The sequence below is a fragment of the Eleutherodactylus coqui genome, chromosome 4 (genome assembly GCF_035609145.1).
Source record: "Eleutherodactylus coqui strain aEleCoq1 chromosome 4, aEleCoq1.hap1, whole genome shotgun sequence".
Lineage (NCBI taxonomy): Eukaryota > Metazoa > Chordata > Amphibia > Anura > Eleutherodactylidae > Eleutherodactylus > Eleutherodactylus coqui.
The window spans coordinates 294,016,354-294,038,816 of record NC_089840.1 but is presented as its reverse complement, the minus strand read 5'-3'; the positions used below and the strand labels follow the sequence as shown (position 1 = coordinate 294,038,816).

General features: G+C 49.4%; 2 protein-coding genes across 2 annotated transcripts in view; one reads left to right on the top strand and one right to left on the bottom strand.

The window, feature by feature from the left end:
- The window catches only part of FHIP2A (FHF complex subunit HOOK interacting protein 2A), a 40,270-nt gene extending 33,175 nt beyond the window's left edge, over window positions 1-7,095 (top strand). The window contains exons 14-17 of the mRNA XM_066601401.1: window positions 100-243; window positions 1,261-1,401; window positions 2,876-2,979; window positions 6,038-7,095. Coding sequence (XP_066457498.1) covers window positions 100-243; window positions 1,261-1,401; window positions 2,876-2,979; window positions 6,038-6,143 — 495 coding nt within the window. The 3' untranslated portion in view covers window positions 6,144-7,095. The remainder of the gene's footprint in view (window positions 1-99; window positions 244-1,260; window positions 1,402-2,875; window positions 2,980-6,037) is intronic.
- The window catches only part of ABLIM1 (actin binding LIM protein 1), a 509,502-nt gene that overhangs the window by 258,029 nt on the left and 229,010 nt on the right, over window positions 1-22,463 (bottom strand). The window lies entirely within an intron of this gene.

The window sequence follows — 22,463 nt, the reverse complement described above, 5'->3', positions numbered from 1 at the left end:
AACAAGGACTGTATTTACTACTCCTTCGGACCAGAAGGACCCTTTCGCCTGCTTGTGTCCAGGTTTAGGAAGCGTCTCACGGCTTCTCTGTTCCCTTAGTTCCGGGATTACTGTGCAATCTGCCTGCGCTGGGAATGGCCCGGCACAGCAAAACCCATTGAGAAGTGCAATTTAGAAGCTCCGTTCTTCGAGGGACATTTCCTGAAAGTTCTGTTTGACAGAATGGGCCGGATACTGGATCAGGTAGACGCACCTTCCTTACTACACAATGTACAATGTCTAGTAAAACCCCGAAGGAGGAATGGGGCCCCCAGCCGGACAACATGGAAAACACCTCTGTGATCCTCAGGGCTCCATACAGATTAGTTTGTGGTCGTCCGAACCCATCTCGGGAGGGCCAGACATCTCTGATGTGTATGGGGGCTCTTCAACTTTCTCACAACAGATGATGTTGTGAGACCTGGAACTTCGACACCTCATCCTTCTGTTCCCCAGGAGATAAGCTGCTTCTTAAGTGTCTGATCAGCAGCTTACCTCCCTAAACATACGAGCGCTCTGCCAAACATTCATCTGTTTCGAAAGCCGGAGAAATGGCCGTCGGTTGAACAATCATTCAGCCAATAGCTGCTGAAGGTCTATGGGCGCCTTTATTATCGGATGTGTCTGCTGTTGATTGACACCGGAAGGGCAGCAAAATGATGGTGGCAGCTGAGCGACTGCTCACATGTTGGAAATCAGAGCGCTGTAATATAAGGGCCCCATGGTAGTAATATGTCCTCTATCAGATATGCCATGTGGATATCTCAATATCATGGATGAGGCCAGGGTCAGATCTGCGTTGGACGCTCCGTAAGGAAAAGGCATACATGCTGCGCCGGACGCCTGGCGGACCCTGTTGTAGTCAGTGGAGTTGGTCAGGTGTTATTTAGGTCCAGTGATTGCTAAACATGACATTTGGAATATTTTCGTTGTTCCGCTTCCAGAATAAAGCTAAACAACAGAAATAATAGCGCTGATGTGAAATGAGCCGCCATAACACTGCTATACGGGACCTGCAGGGCAGAACATGGCAGCGCTGGTCTCTGCAGCCTGGTATGGGGGTGTTCTGCTGAGAGCATCGCCATATCCAGGCGGATCACAGATGTGTCTTCTGGTGGGGGCTCTTATAATAAGGGGCTCTTAGCTTGAATGTGACCAGTTCTTCAGAGATCTGCCACTTATTGATTTGCCTCAGTAACCCGACGCCCATTCTCTCCGCAGCCCTACGATGTGAACTTACAAGTGACGTCTGTGCTGTCCAAGCTTTCTCTCTTCCCTCACCCTCACATACATGAATTCCTTCTGGACCCCTACGTCAACCTGGCCCCCGGGTGCCGCTCCCTCTTCTCCGTCATCGTCAGGGTGAGTCCTTTACTGTGATTAGTACATTATTGGACAGGGATTGGGAGATCAAGCAGGATACTAAGATCCGCTCCCCGAAGGAGGCCGATGAGCCTCTGGTGGTCCGATGTGCAGGACCACCAGATCAGCTCTGCCTCTCCCCCCAGGCACTCTCTGCTCTGATGTCTGGATGCTATCCTTGGGACACGGCTTGTCTTTGAGTTGTAACCTCTTTTAAAATGGTTATCCAGGACTTTTGGGACTTTTTAAATTGATGGACTACTGCCGATCATCTATTGATGATCCTGGGGTAAGGTCAACGCTCGGAATCACCACCAATCAGCTGATTCCTGCCACAGCTGTCATTGTTGACAGCGCTGGAAGCAGATAGTACTGTCAGTATTGCAGCTGCCCGGCTTGGTATTGCATTAAATATAATGGAAGCTGCGCCTACAGTACAGAATTGGGTCATTGCAATGCAGACAGCACTATTTGCATCCAGTGCCATCTGCGCTGACAGCGGTGCTGGGAATGAGCCGATCCTGTGCATCAGACCCCTGCCGATCATCTATTGAGCTATCCTGATGATACGGCATCAATTAAAAAAACGCCTTCCTGACCATATAATGGAAATGCAGTTTTAAGGGGGTATGGAACGGGCTCAGGGGAGTGCTGCTGTACTCTCCAGGGAACCTAGGGCACTTTTCTGCTGCGTCCCTCCTGGTGGAGACCCCCCATCCTTACAGAGTAGGGGCTGGACTCCGTTGTTACCAGTATTGGGGTCCTAGAAGCTGGAGCCCCTGACACATAACAATAAGTCGTCTGCGAGATCAGTGAAGAATGTCAGTAAGACCAGCTTCACACGAATGCATTGGTGCATCTGTAATACAGCTGAGTATCCCAGCCAACAGCAGGGTCCCTACGAGTCTGGAGCCCTGCGCCTGGGCCACAAGGCTCATCCATAGATGCACCTTTAATATACTTATGTGAAACCGTCCTGAAGGTGACGTCACACGAGGCTGTGACTGATAATGGGCCCCACTCATCTATAGCAGAGAGTTTGTGTGGCAAGTGCATGAATTTCTGCAATCTCCATTCACATGCATGAAACACTTCTTGGGTTTTAGAGATTTGTGCTACATATCTTCTCTGCATGAAGTCGCCCTTCGGGCTCCTTGTGGCTAAAGCTGAGTACCGGCCCTCCATTCCAGCTTTCCAAGGGTAATTGACACGGTACGGCTGAGCGCTCAAGCCCCGACAGCCCCAATGATTATCACTCCTGTGGGCTCACCATTCAGAGCAGAACAAAAACCGATGATCTGACAAATTCCAGTTTGTCGTTCGTTCGCTGGCAGCGTTTACGCTGGATTATCGCTCCGTTTTATACGATCCAGCGATTAACCGAACAATAGCCATTCTGTGTGTAAGGGCCCCTTACAATCCCGTAAGATCCAGAGAGCCCGGCCCTCATAACCGTCATCTCTTTCTTGTCCAGGTGGTGGGAGATCTCATTGTGAGAATCCAGCGGATCCCGGACTTCACCCCTAAACTCCTGCTTGTGAGGAAGAGGTTGCTGGGACTGGAGCCCGACGGCCCCATGTAAGTTTACGCTGCTGAACCCTCATAGTGTTCTCAAATAGGACCCAAATCAGAAAACCTGCAGCAGTCCTGATCTTCTCTGAGAAGGTTGGTTGCCAGTGTGGCCACCATGATAAGCGCGGATGCCACTCAGCTCGCCAGAGTCCAGATTGGCAAGTCTTCCTGCTCCTGCCTAGATGTACTCCACAGTCTGGCATCGCTGCACAACTTCATGACGGCCCCTGTGGGAGCTGCAGGGATGAACCTGTTAGATTCCGGCATAGTAGTTTGTTTAGTGCATCGTTAGCCATCCATCAAACGGATCTTGAGGACCGAGGTCCTGCGTCCGCCTGCTCTCATCTCTGTGCAGGGGTTTCGCAGCCGCAGTGATGTCACATTAAACTTGTGCAGTCGGTGCTCCATTCATTTCAGTGGGGCTGACGGAAACACACAAGCGCTTGCTGCTGGGCCGTCTCCACAGACACATTTAACATAAATGGAGCAGCAGCGTATTTATGTAACCATCGCTCCATTTATTCTCCTCACTGTTAGGGATGCAGTAAGCCTGCAGTGCGGAGGACGGGGTACATCGAACCCCCATTCTTTGGATCAGTGGAGGAGGAAGGTCTCAGCAGTGAGACGCCCGCTGATCAGCTAGTTATTCCTAATCCTTCGGATATAGGATAACTTGTAATTCTGGTACAAACCCATAACTCTATAGGATGTACTGTTATGTCCTACAGCATCGGGGAATGTATGAAGGGAGATCTCCCCCCATACAACGCGTGTGCTGGCTGTTTATTACAGCTGACACCTGCCGGCAACAACTCCGATAAGCTGTGCTGCTGATTGGAGCTGTTAACTCTTTAAAAGCCGCTGTCAATTCTGACAGCGGCCTTTAAATCCCTCAGCCAATTTTCAGGGCTCCGTACGGCACCCCGCAATGAGATTACAGAGAGTGGTGCAGGTGTCATGGCAGCCGGGGGCCTTCTGAAAGGCCACAGGTCTGTCATGACAGAATACCTATCAAGCAATGCCCGTGGGGTAGCTTGATAGTATTATGTAATGCTGTGGAATTACATTATACTGCAAAAGCGGTCAAAGCATCACAAGCTGTGGTTCCCTCTGGGGACTAAAAACAAAAGTAAAAATAAGGTTAATAAAGTATCACTAATTATTAAAAAAAAAAAAAGTAATAAAGTTTAAACCCCTCCCCCTTTTGGCCATATTTATAATAAAACAATCACAGAAAACAGCCATATACTTACTGATACAGGAGGGCAGACCTGTGCACCACCTCAGCATGCAGGCAGCCAAATGAGGGAGCCATTACATCTGTGGAGGACCCCGATGAGACCGCCACTCACACAGCCTGCTATATGGGGGGGGGGGCTGCTTAGTGTATACTCCCACACAGAGTAGTAAATACAGGGTGTCAGACCTTCTCATACATGTAGTGCACCATGCAACCTATTACTGATGCCATATCAGTTTGGCGGGCTGCCTGGCACCCCAAAAGGTGGACCACAGTGGTACTGACACCCCGGGCTCCCCCAGCGCCTACAAGCTGCACTGCATGTAAATAATACATAATAAATGCAAGGTATTAGATGGATTGTGGCCAAAATACTTGAGCTCACAAGCCAACGTTAAGGCTCATGTCTGCCCTCCGGTGTCAGTAAGTATATGGCCGTTTTCTGTGATTGTCTGTTTTTATATTTCCCTTTCAGTGATATATTTATAATAAGATTATAATAAAACAAAAATACATATTTGGTATCGCTGCATCCGTAAAAGTCCGAACTATCGAAGTAACACATTATTTACCCCGCACGGTGAACGGCGTCAGAAAAAATGCCAGAAATGCGCTTTTTCAGTCAGCCTGTCTCCTAGAAAAAATGCTATAAAAAGCGACCAAAAATCGTATGTATTCCAAAATGGTGCCAACGCAAACTACAGGTCGCCCCGCAAAAAATGGGCCCGCGCACAACTGTGCTGATCGACAAATAAAAAAGTTGTTGCGGTTAGAAGTCGGCAGCAGAAAATAATTAAAATACTTAAAATAATTAAATTAAAAGTAGAACAGCAAAAAAAAAACTGCATAAATTTGGTATTGTAGTAATCGTACCGACCCGTAGAATAAGGTTATCAGGTCATTTTTGTTGCAGTTTGTGCTCCGTGGAAACAAGACGCACTGAAAGATGGCGGAATTTTGTGTTTTTTGGGTTTTTTTCCTCATTTTACTCCACTTAAAAATTTTTAAAAGTTTTTCAGAACATTAAATAGCAGCATTGAAAAATCCAATTCATCCCACAAAAAACAACAAGCCTCAGACATCTACGTCGATGGATAAATAAGAGAGTTACGATTTTTTAAAAGGGGGGAGGAAAAAACGAAAAAAAAAAAAAAAAAGCGCCACGTCATTAAGGCGTTAAAATTGTATACATTTTTTTCCATATATGCGATCTGTACATCACATTTTTAATGTAATTAGCCCCTTAAGCAGGTTGTAGCGCTGCTTTAGGGTGGCCGGGAAAAACACTGCGCAGTACATACCAGTGCTAAACCAGCACAGCGGCCCCTTCATTCTCAGGATAGTGGGGGGTCCCAGAGGCCGGACCCCCACAGATCATAAAGTAATATCATACGAATGAGAAGCCATCACTTAACCCTTCAATGATGGCCCTACAACACCTTCTAAAGGGGAACCTGCCATGAGGTTCATACTGCCTGATACAATAGGCAGCATCCACCCAGGGCAGGTAGATACAGTGCGGGCAAATACCTCTTATTCTGGCATGCCTTGGCGTTGCAGAATAAACCCATTTTAGAAGATCCATTCTGAATGGCGCCTGGAGTCATCGGGGTGTCTTCCTGCTTGGATCACCTGTTTGTGTATAGATGATGCGGACGTGGTGACGGGTTCCCTTCAGGTAGGTTATGGCCACCATTACACCAGGGAATGTCACTCAGCTTGCCGCTTGTATCCCGGAGCATCCCCTACTTGTATCACCGCGGGTCGGGGGCTATAATGTACTTCTGTCCTCGGTGTGTTCTCACTCCTCTTCTCCCTCCGCAGTGTTGACCACATGACGTTGTTAGAGGGGGTCATTGTGTTGGAGGAATTCTGCAAAGAACTGGCTGCCATCGCCTTCGTCAAGTTCCACAGCTCCGCCACGCCCTGATGCTGCCCCTGCGGACTGTCGCCGCTGCATCTACGAGACCAAATTTTAATTATTTAATGTGTTTTTACTTTTTGGGGAGCGTAAAGACTTTCTTGGAAAGAAGGGAATTTGGACAGGAACCTCAGAGACGGCTTCTCCAAGCTGGCGCCGCACGAGCCCGAGACGTCGGCCGGGGAGTTATTTTCTGTTCTCCGTTACCTTATGTGTTTTACAGAAATTCTTATTTTTCTGGGATTTTACTGCAAGATCTTTGAACTTTGCATGCGTTTTATTTAAGAAGCCACAAACCAGGACTGACCGATGATGTCATCAGGTTTTCTGACAGCCGTGGGCGGAGTCTGCTCTTTCAGATCGTGTTTACATAAGAATACACTAAGTATTTTTTTCACTAAACATTTCGGGGCTCGGCGGCCGCACGGCGCGGTCATCCCGCGGTCCTCGTCTCTGTAACGTCCTATCTTCACCATATGGAGAACACAACGGGGGACGCAAAAAAGAAAAGGCCGCCTTTTGTATTTTAAGATTGTTACCTGCAAATACACTTTTTTTGGGGATGATGAACTCAACGTCTTTCATATTTCGGGTCTTTGTTTTATCCCGGCTTGTTGGGTGGAGCAGCATCTGATAGAGTGGATCATGTCCAATCCTTGTGTGTCACCGGCCATCGCCGCATCGTGCGACCTGACAGACGTGCCCGCGTGTATTGTGCTGTGGTGCCGCTCTCACCGCCTCCACACCGGCTGCTACATTCACCCCATTCTGATTTAAAGTTTTTTTGTTCCTTTCTTTTTTTTTATGTTATCGGCGCAAATGTGAGTGTTAGAGACACAAAGCTTATAAGAAGATAATATATTTCATGACCGGATGTCAATTATCTTATTGGTATATTTGCTTTCTGTATATATGTAATGTATAAATTGTATTATACGTGCATATAAAGTCATTACCAGGAGGCTCCCTGTTCGTATTCTTGTGTACGCTCCTCCAGAGATTTTGTATCTTCGCTCTACAGACAGTCAGTAGATATTTTTTCATTAGGTTCACAAAGCGCATCAGTTGCAGGTGGTTTATCCTGCATGTCCATAGTGTGACCGCTCTTACAGTAGAGGCTCCGTAGTGTGACCGCTCTTACAGTAGAGCTCCATAGTGTGACCGCTCTTACAGTAGAGGCTCCATAGTGTGACTGCTCTTACAGTAGAGGCTCCGTAGTGTGACCGCCCTTACAGTAGAGACTCCATAGTGTGACCGCTCTTACAGTAGAGGCTCCATAGTGTGACCGCTCTTACAGTAGAGCTCCATAGTGTGACCGCTCTTACAGTAGAGCTCCATAGTGTGACCGCTCTTACAGTAGAGCTCCATAGTGTGACCGCTCTTACAGTAGAGCTCCATAGTGTGACCGCTCTTACAGTAGAGGCTCCATAGTGTGACCGCTCTTACCGTAGAGCTCCATAGTGTGACCGCTCTTACCTTAGAGCTCCATAGTGTGACCGCTCTTACCGTAGAGCTCCATAGTGTGACCGCTCTTACCGTAGAGCTCCATAGTGTGACCGCTCTTACCGTAGAGCTCCATAGTGTGACCGCTCTTACAGTAGAGCTCCATAGTGTGACCGCTCTTACAGTAGAGGCTCCATAGTGTGACCGCTCCTACAGTAGAGGCTCCATAGTGTGACCGCTCTTACAGTAGAGCTCCATAGTGTGACCGCTCTTACAGTAGAGCTCCATAGTGTGACCGCTCTTACAGTAGAGCTCCATAGTGTGACCGCTCTTACAGTAGAGCTCCATAGTGTGACCGCTCTTACAGTAGAGGCTCCATAGTGTTACCGCTCTTACAGTAGAAGCTCCATAATGTGACCGCTCTTACAGTAGAGCTCCATAGTGTGACCGCTCTTACAGTAGAGCTCCATAGTGTGACCGCTCTTACAGTAGAGGCTCCATAGTGTGACCGCTATTACAGTAGAGGCTCCATAGTGTGACCGCTCTTACAGTAGAGGCTCCATAGTGTGACCGCTCTTACAGTAGAGCTCCATAGTGTGACCGCTCTTACAGTAGAGCTCCATAGTGTGACCGCTCCTACAGTAGAGCTCCATAGTGTGACCGCTCTTACAGTAGAGGCTCCATAGTGTGACCGCTCCTACAGTAGAGCTCCATAGTGTGACCGCTCTTACAGTAGAGGCTCCATAGTGTGACCGCTCTTACAGTAGAGGCTCCATAGTGTGACCGCTCTTACAGTAGAGGCTCCATAGTGTGACCGCTATTACAGTAGAGGCTCCATAGTGTGACCGCTCTTACAGTAGAGCTCCATAGTGTGACCGCTCTTACAGTAGAGCTCCATAGTGTGACCGCTCTTACAGTAGAGCTCCATAGTGTGACCGCTCTTACAGTAGAGGCTCCATAGTGTGACCGCTCTTACAGTGGAGGCTCCATAGTGTGACCGCTCTTACAGTAGAGGCTCCATAGTGTGACCGCTCTTACAGTAGAGCTCCATAGTGTGACCGCTCTTACAGTAGAGGCTCCATAGTGTGACCGCTCCTACAGTAGAGCTCCATAGTGTGACCGCTCTTATAGTAGAGGCTCCATAGTGTGACCGCTCTTACAGTAGAGCTCCATAGTGTGACCGCTCTTACAGTAGAGCTCCATAGTGTGACCGCTCTTACAGTAGAGCTCCATAGTGTGACCGCTCTTACAGTAGAGCTCCATAGTGTGACCGCTCTTACAGTAGAGCTCCATAGTGTGACCGCTCTTACAGTAGAGCTCCATAGTGTGACCGCTCTTACAGTAGAGCTCCATAGTGTGACCGCTCTTACAGAAGAGACTCCGTAGTGTGACCGCTCTTACAGAAGAGACTCCGTAGTGTGACCGCTCTTACAGTAGAGCGCCATAGTGTGACCGCTCTTACAGTAGAGCTCCATAGTGTGACCGCTCTTACAGAAGAGACTCCGTAGTGTGACCGCTCTTACAGTAGAGGCTCCGTAGTGTGACCGCTTTTACAGTAGAGGCTCCGTAGTGTGACCGCTCTTACAGAAGAGACTCCGTAGTGTGACCGCTCTTACAGTAGAGCTCCATAGTGTGACCGCTCTTACAGTAGAGCTCCATAGTGTGACCGCTCTTACAGAAGAGACTCCGTAGTGTGACCGCTCTTACAGTAGAGCGCCATAGTGTGACCGCTCTTACAGTAGAGCTCCATAGTGTGACCGCTCTTACAGAAGAGACTCCGTAGTGTGACCGCTCTTACAGTAGAGGCTCCGTAGTGTGACCGCTTTTACAGTAGAGGCTCCGTAGTGTGACCGCTCTTACAGAAGAGACTCCGTAGTGTGACCGCTCTTACAGTAGAGCTCCATAGTGTGACCGCTCTTACAGTAGAGCTCCATAGTGTGACCGCTCTTACAGAAGAGACTCCGTAGTGTGACCGCTCTTACAGTAGAGCGCCATAGTGTGACCGCTCTTACAGTAGAGCTCCATAGTGTGACCGCTTTTACAGTAGAGGCTCCATAGTGTGACCGCTCTTACAGTAGAGACTCTATAGTGTGACCGCTTTTACAGTAGAGCTTCATAGTGTGACCGCTTTTACAGTAGAGGCTCCGTAGTGTGACCGCTCTTACAGTACAGACTCCATAGTGTGACCGCTCTTACAATACATAGTAACATAGTATGTAAAGCTGAATGAAGACAATGTCCATCTAGTCCAGCCTGTCTATCCTACTGTGTTGATCCAGAGGAAGGCAAAAAATCCCAAGGCCAGAAGCCAATTAGCCCTTTTGGCGGAAAAATTCCTTCCCGACTCCCTAATGGCAATCAGACTGTTCCCTGGATCAACCCCTAATAGTTCCTACCTGCCTGTAAACCCGGATTGACACTTAACCTAAGATTTATATCCTGTAATATCCTTCTTCTCCAGAAAGACATCAAGTCCCCTTTTAAACTCCTCTATGGATTTTGCCATCACCACGTCCTCAGGCAGAGAGTTCCACAGTCTAACTGCTCTTACAGTAAAGAATCCCCTTCTATGTTGGTGATGAAACCTACTTTCCTCTAATCGTAGCAGATGTCCTCTTGTTACCGTCGTGGTCCTGGGTGTAACCAGATCTTGGGAGTGATCCTTGTGTTGTCCCCTCATGTACTTATACATGGTTATTTGGTCGCCTCTTAACCTTCTTTTTTCAAGAGTAAATAATCCCAGTTTTGGTGCCTCTCTGGGTATTCCAGTCCCGTCATTCCATGTATTAGTTTAGTTGCCCTTCTTTGTACCCCTCCAGCACTGTAACATCTTTCCTGAGCACCGGTGACCAGAACTGTACGCAGTATTCCATGTGAGGCCTGACAAGTGCCTTATATAGTGGAAGGATAATGTCCTCGTCCTTCGCCCCTATACCTCTTTTAATGCACCCCAAGACTTTATTTGCCTTTGCAGCAGCTGACTGGCATTGGTTACTCCAGTTTAGTCTATTATCCACTAATACCCCCAGATCCTTTTCCATATCACTTTTCCCTAGTGGTACCCCATTAAGTGTATATTGGTGACATCCGTTTCTCCTGCCCATGTGCATAGTCTTACATTCTTCAACATTGAACTTCATTTGCCATTTTTCTGCCCAAGCCCCCGGCTTATCTCGGTCCGTTTGTAGCCGCACATTGTCCTCCGGTGCATTAATTATATTGTATAATTTTGTGTCATCTGCAAATATTGATATTTTGCTGTGCAGCCCCTCTATCAGGTCATTGATAAATATGTTGAACAGAGTGGGGCCTAATACTGAACCCTGTGGCACCCCGCTAGCGACTGTGGTCCAATCAGAGTACGAACCATTTATTACCACCCTCTGCTTTCTATCATTGAGCCAATTTTTTCTCCACGTACACACGTTTTCGCCCAGTCCGAGCTGCCTCATTTTGTATATTAGCCTATTATGTGGCACGGTGTCAAAGGCTTTAGAGAAGTCCAGATATACGAGATCAATAGACTCTCCCAGGTCCAGCTTAGAGCTTACTTCATCGTAGAAACTGATCAGATTTGTTTGACATGATCAGCCCTTCATGAATCCATGCTGGTGAGGAGTTATTCCCCTAATCTTCTTGAGGTACTCATCGATGGCGTCTCTCAGAATCCCCTCGAAAATTTTTCCTGTTACTGAAGTGAGACTTACTGGCCTGTAGTTACCAGGCTCACTTTTGCTCCCTTTTTTGTAAATTGGAACCACGTTGGCAATGCGCCAGTCCAATGGTACTACACCGGTCTTGATAGTGTCTAGAAATATTAGGTATAGCGGCCTAGCTATCTCGTCACTTAGTTCCCTTAGTATCCTTGGGTGTAATCCATCTGGGCCCGGCGATTTATCAATTTTAGTTTTCTTTAGACGCTTCCGCACCTCCTCCTGCGTTAGGTATGAGATATTTTGGGAGGGGTTCGTTTTATTCCCCTGCATCTCGTGTGGCATTTCCTTTTCTTTGGTGAATACACTTGAGAAGAAACTGTTTAGTAGATTTGCTTTCCCTTCGTCATCATCAATGATTTCTCCTGCATTGTTTTTTAAAGGGCCAGCGCTCTCCCTGCAAATCCTTTTGCTGTTAATGTAGTTGAAAAATAGCTTCGGGTTGTTTTTGCTCTCTTTTGCGATCAGTCTTTCCGCCTCCTCCTTGGCAGTTTTGATCGTATCTTTGCATATTTTGTTTTTTTCCCTGTATGATTTTAGCGCTTCTTCGCTTCCTTGTTGCTTTAGTAGTTTGAACGCTTTCTTTTTTTCGTTTATTGCCCCTCTTACCGTCTTGTCGAGCCACATTGGTTTCCTCTTACTTATAGTTCTTTTATTTTTAAAGGGAATGAACTGCTCACATGAGGTGATTAGGATCCTTTTAAACTCCTCCCATTTGTCCTCCGTACTGATATTTTTGAGGCTGTTGTCCCAATTAATGGTACCGATAGTAGTTCTGAGCTCATCAAATTTTGCTTTACTAAAGTTTAGTTTCTTTGTCACTCCCTGATAAGGCTTCCTATTGATTGACAGCTGGAAGTTGATTATATTGTGGTCGCTGTTCCCCAAGTGTCCCTCAACCTGCACCCCCTTTATACGTTCCGGTTTCTTAGTTAGTACTAGGTCCAGAGTGGCCCTCCCTCTTGTTGGTTCCTGCACAAGTTGGTTCAGGTAATTGTCTTTAATTACTCTCAAGAATTTATCACCCCTGTGAGATTTGCAGGTTTCCTTCTCCCATGTTATATCTGGATAATTAAAGTTCCCCATGATAATTACTTCGTTGCGCTTTGACACCTCTTCTATCTGCCTTAGTAGTAAGTCTTCAGTTTCTTCTGTTGCTTTTGGTGGTCTATAGAAGACCCCTATCAGGATTTTGTTATTTTTTCCTCCCTGTATTTCTACCCACAGAGATTCCACCTGTTCCTCTCCTACTCCTGTATCCTCCCGTAGCCTCGGCTTCAAGTTCGATTTGACGTACAGACATACCCCTCCCCCTTTCTGGTTCCTTCGGTCCCTTCTGAAGAGATTGTACCCCTGTAAATTCACCGCCCAATCGCACTTATCATCAAGCCATGTTTCCGTAATTCCGACTATATCATAGTTTTCATCAGTCATTCTCACTTCAAGCTCACCCACTTTACCGATCAGACTTCTTGCATTCGTGGTCATACAATTTATATCATTTTTTTTGTTTTTTAAATTTGTTTTGTTGCTATTCGTACTTATGGCTGATCTATCAGTTCTAACTGTACTAACCCCACCCCCTGCTCGACCCCCATTCCCTTTGCTTGGACCCGGATCGCTATTTACACTGGCTACCCCACTATTTATCTTTTTGTCCTCCCCCCCAGTCCCTAGTTTAAACACTCCTCCAGCCTTCTAGCCATCTTCTCCCCCAGCACAGCTGCACCCTCCCCATTAAGATGCAGCCCGTCCCTACGGTAGAGCCTGTAGCCGACAGCAAAGTCAGCCCAGTTCTCCAGGAACCCAAACCCCTCTGTCTTACACCAACTCCGGAGCCACTTGTTTACCTCCCTAAGATCCTGCTGCCTTTCTAGTGTGGCTTTAAGTACAGGTAGTATTTCCGAGAAAACTACCCTGGAGGGCCCTCCATCGACCTCTAATTTGTTCATTGGTGCCAACGTGCACCATGACTGCTGGATCCCCACCAGCCCCTCCCAGTAAGCTGTCAATCCGATCCGCGATGTGTCGAACTCGAGCGCCAGGAAGACAACACACCGTTCGACGATCCCGGTCTTTATGGCAGATTGCCCTCTGTCCCCCTAATAATTGAGTCCCCCACCACTAGAACCTGTCTAGCCTGCCGTGCGCTCCCCGTCCCCCATTCCACTGGAGCAGTCATCCCCCTGGCGTTCAGAGGGCATGTCGTGCTGCAGCGGTGCTGGCTCTGTAATGACATCCCCCTCATCTGCCAACCTTGCAGCCTTGTTGCGTTGTGCCAGTTCAGGACCAGCCTCTCTGGTTCTCTTCCCTCTATCCCTCCTTCTTTCTGTCACCCAGCTTCTTGCCTGCTCCCCCTGCTCTTCCGTACTACCATCCGCCCCCGCCTCTACCCCAGCGAGTGCCTGCTCAGTGAGCACCAAACTCTTTTCCATGATGTCAATGGCTCTCAGTGTTGCCAGTTGCCCATTTAGATCCAGAATTTGGGCTTCTAAATGTTCGACATGCACGCATCTTGCGCAACAGTATGCACCCTCGATCGGCTGATCAAGGACCGCATACATTGCACAAGTAGCACACTGGATGACATTGCCAGGCATGGAGCTCATCCTAATGGGGATCTACAATTTCCTTGTGGAAGTAGTGAAGATAGACTTGTTCACACTCCGCTCACACGCTGCTGCAACCGCTCAACCGCTGACCCGCTGCCGCAACCACTGACCCGCTGTCGCAACCCCTCACCCGCTGCCACAACCCCTCACCCGCTGCTGCCTCTGTGCAACCACTGAAACGCTGCCGCTCTCCCGCAACCTCTTACCCGCTGACACTTATGCGCCACCAGTCACAAAAATTTATTTATTTATTTTTTTTTTATATACCCCCCTCACAAACACTTAGACCCCCAGACACACACACACACAGAAGACACAACTAACCAGATACACAGAAGACACACACTTAGCTCACAAACACACACAGAATATACTTATCAGCTCCTCCACTCCTCCTGGTGACGTTACCCGCTGTCCTGGCGGCCGCTCACTCTGCCCTCCTGTCTCAGCTGCTCCGCTGAACTCCTGGTGGCCTCTTGGCGCCAGCTGCTGCGCTCCAGTCTCTCTGGTCTCTCCTGCCCCCGCACCTGCTTCGGCTGCCCCCACACCTGCTTCGGCTGCCCCCGCAGAGGCTCCATAGTGTGACCGCTCTTACAGTAGAGGCTCCATAGTGTGACCGCTCTTACAGTAGAGGCTCCATAGTGTGACCGCTCTTACAGTAGAGCTCCATAGTGTGACCGCTCTTACAGTAGAGGCTCCATAGTGTGACCGCTCTTACAGTAGAGGCTCCATAGTGTGACCGCTCTTACAGTAGAGGCTCCATAGTGTGACCGCTCTTACAGTAGGGGCTCCATAGTGTGACCGCTCTTACAGTAGAGCTCCATAGTGTGACCGCTCTTACAGTAGAGCTCCATAGTGTGACCGCTCTTACAGTAGAGGCTCCATAGTGTGACCGCTCTTACAGTAGAGCTCCATAGTGTGACCGCTCTTACAGTAGAGCTCCATAGTGTGACCGCTCTTACAGTAGAGCTCCATATTGTGACCGCTCTTACAGTAGAGCTCCATAGTGTGACCGCTCTTACAGTAGAGCTCCATGGTGTGACCGCTCTTACAGTAGAGGCTCCATAGTGTGACCGCTCTTACAGTAGAGCCCCATAGTGTGACCGCTCTTACAGTAGAGGCTCCATAGTGTGACCGCTCTTACAGTAGAGGCTCCATAGTGTGACCGCTCTTACAGCAGAGCTCCATAGTGTGACCGCTCTTACAGTAGAGGCTCCATAGTGTGACCGCTCTTACAGTAGGGGCTCCATAGTGTGACCGCTCTTACAGTAGAGGCTCCATAGTGTGACCGCTCTTACAGTAGAGGCTCCATAGTGTGACCGCTCTTACAGTAGAGGCTCCATAGTGTGACCGCTCTTACAGTAGAGGCTCCATAGTGTGACCGCTCTTACAGCAGAGCTCCATAGTGTGACCGCTCTTACAGTAGAGGCTCCATAGTGTGAACGCTCTTACAGTAGAGCTCCATAGTGTGACCGCTCTTACAGTAGGGGCTCCATAGTGTGACCGCTCTTACAGTAGAGGCTCCATAGTGTGACCGCTCTTACAGTAGAGGCTCCATAGTGTGACCGCTCTTACAGCAGAGCTCCATAGTGTGACCACTCTTAGAGTAGAGGCTCCATAGTGTGACCGCTCTTACAGTAGGGCTCCATAGTGTGACCGCTCCTACAGTAGAGGCTCCATAGTGTGACCGCTATTACAGTAGAGGCTCCATAGTGTGACCGCTCTTACAGTAGAGGCTCCATAGTGTGACCGCTCTTACAGTAGAGGCTCCATAGTGTGACCGCTCTTACAGTAGAGGCTCCATAATGTGACCGCTCTTACAGTAGAGGCTCCATAGTGTGACCGCTCTTACAGTAGAGGCTCCATAGTGTGACCGCTCTTACAGTAGAGGCTCCATAGTGTGACCGCTCTTACAGCAGAGCTCCATAGTGTGACCACTCTTAGAGTAGAGGCTCCATAGTGTGACCGCTCTTACAGTAGGGCTCCATAGTGTGACCGCTCCTACAGTAGAGGCTCCATAGTGTGACCGCTATTACAGTAGAGGCTCCATAGTGTGACCGCTCTTACAGTAGAGGCTCCATAGTGTGACCGCTCTTACAGCAGAGCTCCATAGTGTGACCACTCTTAGAGTAGAGGCTCCATAGTGTGACCGCTCTTACAGTAGGGCTCCATAGTGTGACCGCTCCTACAGTAGAGGCTCCATAGTGTGACCGCTATTACAGTAGAGGCTCCATAGTGTGACCGCTCTTACAGTAGGGCTCCATAGTGTGACCGCTCCTACAGTAGAGGCTCCATAGTGTGACCGCTCTTACAGTAGAGGCTCCATAGTGTGACCGCTCTTACAGTAGAGGCTCCATAGTGTGACCGCTCTTACAGTAGAGGCTCCATAGTGTGACCGCTCTTACAGTAGAGGCTCCATAGTGTGACCGCTCTTACAGTAGAGGCTCCATAGTGTGACCGCTCTTACAGCAGAGCTCCATAGTGTGACCACTCTTAGAGTAGAGGCTCCATAGTGTGACCGCTCTTACAGTAGGGCTCCATAGTGTGACCGCTCCTACAGTAGAGGCTCCATAGTGTGACCGCTATTACAGTAGAGGCTCCATAGTGTGACCGCTCTTACAGTAGTGGCTGCATAGTGTGACCGCTCTTACAGTAGAGGCTCCATAGTGTGACCGCTCTTACAGTAGTGGCTGCATAGTGTGACCGGTCTTACAGTAGGGGGCTCCGTAGTGTGACCGCTCTTACAGTGGAGGCTCCGTAGTGTGACCGCTCTTACAGTGGATGCTCCATAGTGTCACTGCTCTTACAGTGGAGGCTCCATAGTGTGACCGCTCTTACAGTAGAGCTCCATAGTGTGACCGCTCTTACAGTAGAGGCTCCATAGTGTGACCGCTCTTACAGTAGAGGCTCCATAGTGTGACCGCTCTTACAGTAGAGGCTCCATAGTGTGACCGCTCTTACACCAGAGGTTCCATAGTGTGACCGCTCTTACAGTAGAGGCTCCATAGTGTGACCGCTCTTACAGTAGAGGCTCCATAGTGTGACCGCTCTTACAGTAGAGACTCCATAGTGTGACCGCTCTTACAGTAGAGGCTCCATAGTGTGACCGCTCTTACAGTAGAAGCTCCATAGTGTGACCGCTCTTACAGTAGAAGCTCCATAGTGTGACCGCTCTTACAGTGGAGGCTCCATAGTGTGACCGCTCTTACAGTGGAGGCTCCATAGTGTGACCGCTCTTACAGTGGAGGCTCCATAGTGTGACCGCTCTTACAGTAGAGCTCCATAGTGTGACCGCTCTTACAGTAGAGGCTCCATAGTGTGACCGCTCTTACAGTAGAGGCTCCATAGTGTGACCGCTCTTACAGTAGAGCTCCATAGTGTGACCGCTCTTACAGTAGAGGCTCCATAGTGTGACCGCCCTTACAGTAGAGGCTCCATAGTGTGACCGCTCTTACAGTAGGGCTCCATAGTGTGACCGCTCTTACAGTAGAGGCTTCATAGTGTGACCGCTCTAACAGTACAGGCTCCATAGTGTGACTGCTCTTACAGTAGAGGCTCCATAGTGTGACCGCTCTTACAGTAGAGGCTCCATAGTGTGACCGCTCTTACAGTAGAGGCTCCATAGTGTGACCGCTCTTACAGTAGAGAGCTCCATAGTGTGAGCGCTCTTACAGTAGAGGCTCCATAGTGTGACCGCTCTTACAGTAGAGCTCCATAGTGTGACCGCTCTTACAGTAGAGGCTCCATAGTGTGACCGCTCTTACAGTAGAGGCTCCATAGTGTGACCGCTCTTACAGTAGAGGCTTCATAGTGTGACCGCTCTTACAGTAGAGGCTCTATAGTGTGACCGCTCTTACAGTAGAGGCTCTATAGTGTGACCGCTCCTACAGTAGGGGGCTCCATAGTGTGACCGCTCTTACAGTAGGGGCTCCATAGTGTGACCGCTCTTACAGTAGAGGCTCCATAGTGTGACCGCTCTTACAGTAGAGGCTCCATAGTGTGACCGCTCTTATAGTAGAGGCTCCATGGTGTGACCGCTCTTACAGTAGAGCTCCATAGTGTGACCGCTCTTATAGTAGAGGCTCCATGGTGTGACCGCTCTTACAGTAGAGCTCCATAGTGTGACCGCTCTTACAGTAGAGGCTCCATAGTGTGACCGCTCTTACAGTAGAGGCTCCATAGTGTGACCGCTCTTACAGTAGAGAGCTCCATAGTGTGACCGCTCTTACAGTAGAGGCTCCATAGTGTGACCGCTCTTACAGTAGAAAGCTCCATAGTGTGACCGCTCTTACAGTAGAGGCTCCATAGTGTGACCGCTCTTACAGTAGAGGCTCCATAGTGTGACCGCTCTTACAGTAGAGGCTCCATAGTGTGACCGCTCTTACAGTAGAGGCTCCATAGTGTGACCGCTCTTACAGTAGAGGCTCCATAGTGTGACCGCTCTTACAGTAGTGGCTGCATAGTGTGACCGCTCTTACAGTAGAGGCTCCATAGTGTGACCGCTCTTACAGTAGTGGCTGCATAGTGTGACCGGTCTTACAGTAGGGGGCTCCGTAGTGTGACCGCTCTTACAGTGGAGGCTCCGTAGTGTGACCGCTCTTACAGTGGAGGCTCCGTAGTGTGACTGCTCTTACAGTGGAGGCTCCATAGTGTGACCGCTCTTACAGTAGAGCTCCATAGTGTGACCGCTCTTACAGTAGAGGCTCCATAGTGTGACCGCTCTTACAGTAGAGGCTCCATAGTGTGACCGCTCTTACAGTAGAGGCTCCATAGTGTGACCGCTCTTACACCAGAGGTTCCATAGTGTGACCGCTCTTACAGTAGAGGCTCCATAGTGTGACCGCTCTTACAGTAGAGACTCCATAGTGTGACCGCTCTTACAGTAGAGGCTCCATAGTGTGACCGCTCTTACAGTAGGGGCTCCATAGTGTGACCGCTCTTACAGTAGAGAGCTCCATAGTGTGAGCGCTCTTACAGTAGAGGCTCCATAGTGTGACCGCTCTTACAGTAGAGCTCCATAGTGTGACCGCTCTTACAGTAGAGGCTCCATAGTGTGACCGCTCTTACAGTAGAGGCTCCATAGTGTGACCGCTCTTACAGTAGAGGCTTCATAGTGTGACCGCTCTTACAGTAGAGGCTCTATAGTGTGACCGCTCCTACAGTAGGGGGCTCCATAGTGTGACCGCTCTTACAGTAGGGGCTCCATAGTGTGACCGCTCTTACAGTAGAGGCTCCATAGTGTGACCGCTCTTACAGTAGAGGCTCCATAGTGTGACCGCTCTTATAGTAGAGGCTCCATGGTGTGACCGCTCTTACAGTAGAGCTCCATAGTGTGACCGCTCTTATAGTAGAGGCTCCATGGTGTGACCGCTCTTACAGTAGAGCTCCATAGTGTGACCGCTCTTACAGTAGAGGCTCCATAGTGTGACCGCTCTTACAGTAGAGGCTCCATAGTGTGACCGCTCTTACAGTAGAGAGCTCCATAGTGTGACCGCTCTTACAGTAGAGGCTCCATAGTGTGACCGCTCTTACAGTAGAGAGCTCCATAGTGTGACCGCTCTTACAGTAGAGGCTCCATAGTGTGACCGCTCTTACAGTAGAGGCTCCATAGTGTGACCGCTCTTACAGTAGAGGCTCCATAGTGTGACCGCTCTTACAGTAGAGGCTCCATAGTGTGACCGCTCTTACAGTAGAGGCTCCATAGTGTGACCGCTCTTACAGTAGAGGCTCCATAGTGTGACCGCTCTTACAGTAGTGGCTGCATAGTGTGACCGCTCTTACAGTAGAGGCTCCATAGTGTGACCGCTCTTACAGTAGAGCTCCATAGGGTGACCGCTCTTACAGTAGAGCTCCATAGTGTGACCGCTCTTACAGCAGAGCTCCATAGTGTGACCGCTCTTACAGTAGAGGCTCCATAGTGTGACCGCTCTTACAGTAGTGGCTGCATAGTGTGACCGGTCTTACAGTAGGGGGCTCCGTAGTGTGACCGCTCTTACAGTGGAGGCTCCGTAGTGTGACCGCTCTTACAGTGGAGGCTCCGTAGTGTGACTGCTCTTACAGTGGAGGCTCCATAGTGTGACCGCTCTTACAGTAGAGCTCCATAGTGTGACCGCTCTTACAGTAGAGGCTCCATAGTGTGACCGCTCTTACAGTAGAGGCTCCATAGTGTGACCGCTCTTACAGTAGAGGCTCCATAGTGTGACCGCTCTTACACCAGAGGTTCCATAGTGTGACCGCTCTTACAGTAGAGGCTCCATAGTGTGACCGCTCTTACAGTAGAGGCTCCATAGTGTGACCGCTCTTACAGTAGAGACTCCATAGTGTGACCGCTCTTACAGTAGAGGCTCCATAGTGTGACCGCTCTTACAGTAGAAGCTCCATAGTGTGACCGCTCTTACAGTAGAAGCTCCATAGTGTGACCGCTCTTACAGTGGAGGCTCCATAGTGTGACCGCTCTTACAGTGGAGGCTCCATAGTGTGACCGCTCTTACAGTAGAGCTCCATAGTGTGACCGCTCTTACAGTAGAGGCTCCATAGTGTGACCGCTCTTACAGTAGAGGCTCCATAGTGTGACCGCTCTTACAGTAGAGCTCCATAGTGTGACCGCTCTTACAGTAGAGGCTCCATAGTGTGACCGCTCTTACAGTAGAGGCTCCATAGTGTGACCGCTCTTACAGCAGAGGTTCCATAGTGTGACCGCTCTTACAGTAGAGGCTCCATAGTGTGACCGCTCTTACAGTAGAGGCTCCATAGTGTGACCGCTCTTACAGTAGAGGCTCCATAGTGTGACCGCTCTTATAGTAGAGGCTCCATAGTGTGACCGCTCTTACAGCAGAGGTTCCATAGTGTGATCGCTCTTACAGTAGAAGCACCATAGTGTGACCGCTCTTACAGTAGAGGCTCCATAGTGCTACCGCTCTTACAGCAGAGCTCCATAGTGTGACCGCTCTTACAGTAGAGGCTCCATAGTGTGACCGCTCTTACAGTAGAAGCTCCCTAGTGTGACCGCTCTTACAGCAGAGCTCCATAGCGTGACCGCTCTTACAGTAGAGGCTCCGTAGAGTGACCGCTCTTACAGTAGAGGCTCCGTAGAGTGACCGCTCTTACAGTAGAGGCTGCGTAGTGTGACTGCTTTTACAGTAGGGGGCTCCGTAGTGTGACCGCTCTTACAGTAGGGGGCTCCGTAGTGTGACCGCTCTTACAGTAGGGGGCTCCGTAGTGTGACCGCTCTTACAGTAGGGGGCTCCGTAGTGTGACCGCTCTTACAGTAGGGGGCTCCGTACTGTGACCGCTCTTAGTAGAGAGCTTCAGTCATCTACCGGCCCCTGGGTCCCACCCGCTTGTTCCTGGACCATTTCGCCGTTTCTCTCCCCCATTTCATATCCTATGAACTCCCTATCCTTATCCTCGGTGACTTTAACATTTCCACTAACGACCCCATCTCCCTCCCAGTTTTTAACGCTCACCTCCCACTCCCAAAAATGGCAACACTATCCACCTAATTTTCCTTCGCCGCTGCGCTGCCTCCCATTTCACTAACTTCCCCCTCCTACTCTCTGACCACAACCTCCTCCCCAAACCCTCCCACCTATCCCACCTCTAGGAACCTCCAAACTGTCCACACCCAGCAGTTTGTCAAGACCTTAGTTTTCCCTGTCCCCCATCTCTCTCTTCTCATTCCCCAACCTGGCTGCTGAACACTTCTCCGCCCTCAGACGCGCCCCAGATGAAGCGGCAGCCCCCGTGACCTGAGCCGCCCACCACAGACCACGACAACACAGCCCCAATCGGACAGACCAGCCGCAGATTCAGCCTCAAATACCATCTCTATGCTGATGACACCCAGTTCTACACCTCTTCCCGCGACATCACCGACTGTCCGCTGTCTAACACCATGTCCTCCCTTTTTCTCAAACTTAACCTCTCAAAAACTGACCACCTCATCTTTCCGCCCTCAACCAGCCGACCTTCCCCTAACAACTCCATATCAGTATCTGGCACCATCATAACTCCTAGACAGCACGCCCGCTGTCTTGGGGTCACACTGAATTTGGCCTTCCCCGCACCAGACTCTCCCCTCTCCAATCCATACTAAATGCGGTAGCCAGACTCCTTTTCCTATCCAGTCGCTTCTCAGACGCCTCTGCACTATGCCAGTCAGTGCACTGGCACTCTATGGCACGGCGCCACTGTACATAGCTTCTCTCCTGTCCATAAATCACCCACCCTACGCTCTCGGATCTGCTAATATATTCATACTAAACACCCCCCACCCCTCTAATACAAACCTCGCATGCTTGCCTCCAGAACTTCTTTAGGACATCACAGATCCTCTGGAACGCTCTACCCCAAAACATCTGGACACATAGTACTTCAGATGCACCTCTTCAAAGAAGCATTTCCTTCTATGACAGAATCACCGACTTTGTTGATCAGGTAAATGCGGTGGATATATTATATCTTGACTTTAGTAAAGCATTTGACAAAGTATCTTATACCATACTTTTTTTAAAAAATGACCAAATATGGGATTGACAAGGCAACTGTTAGGGGGATTCACA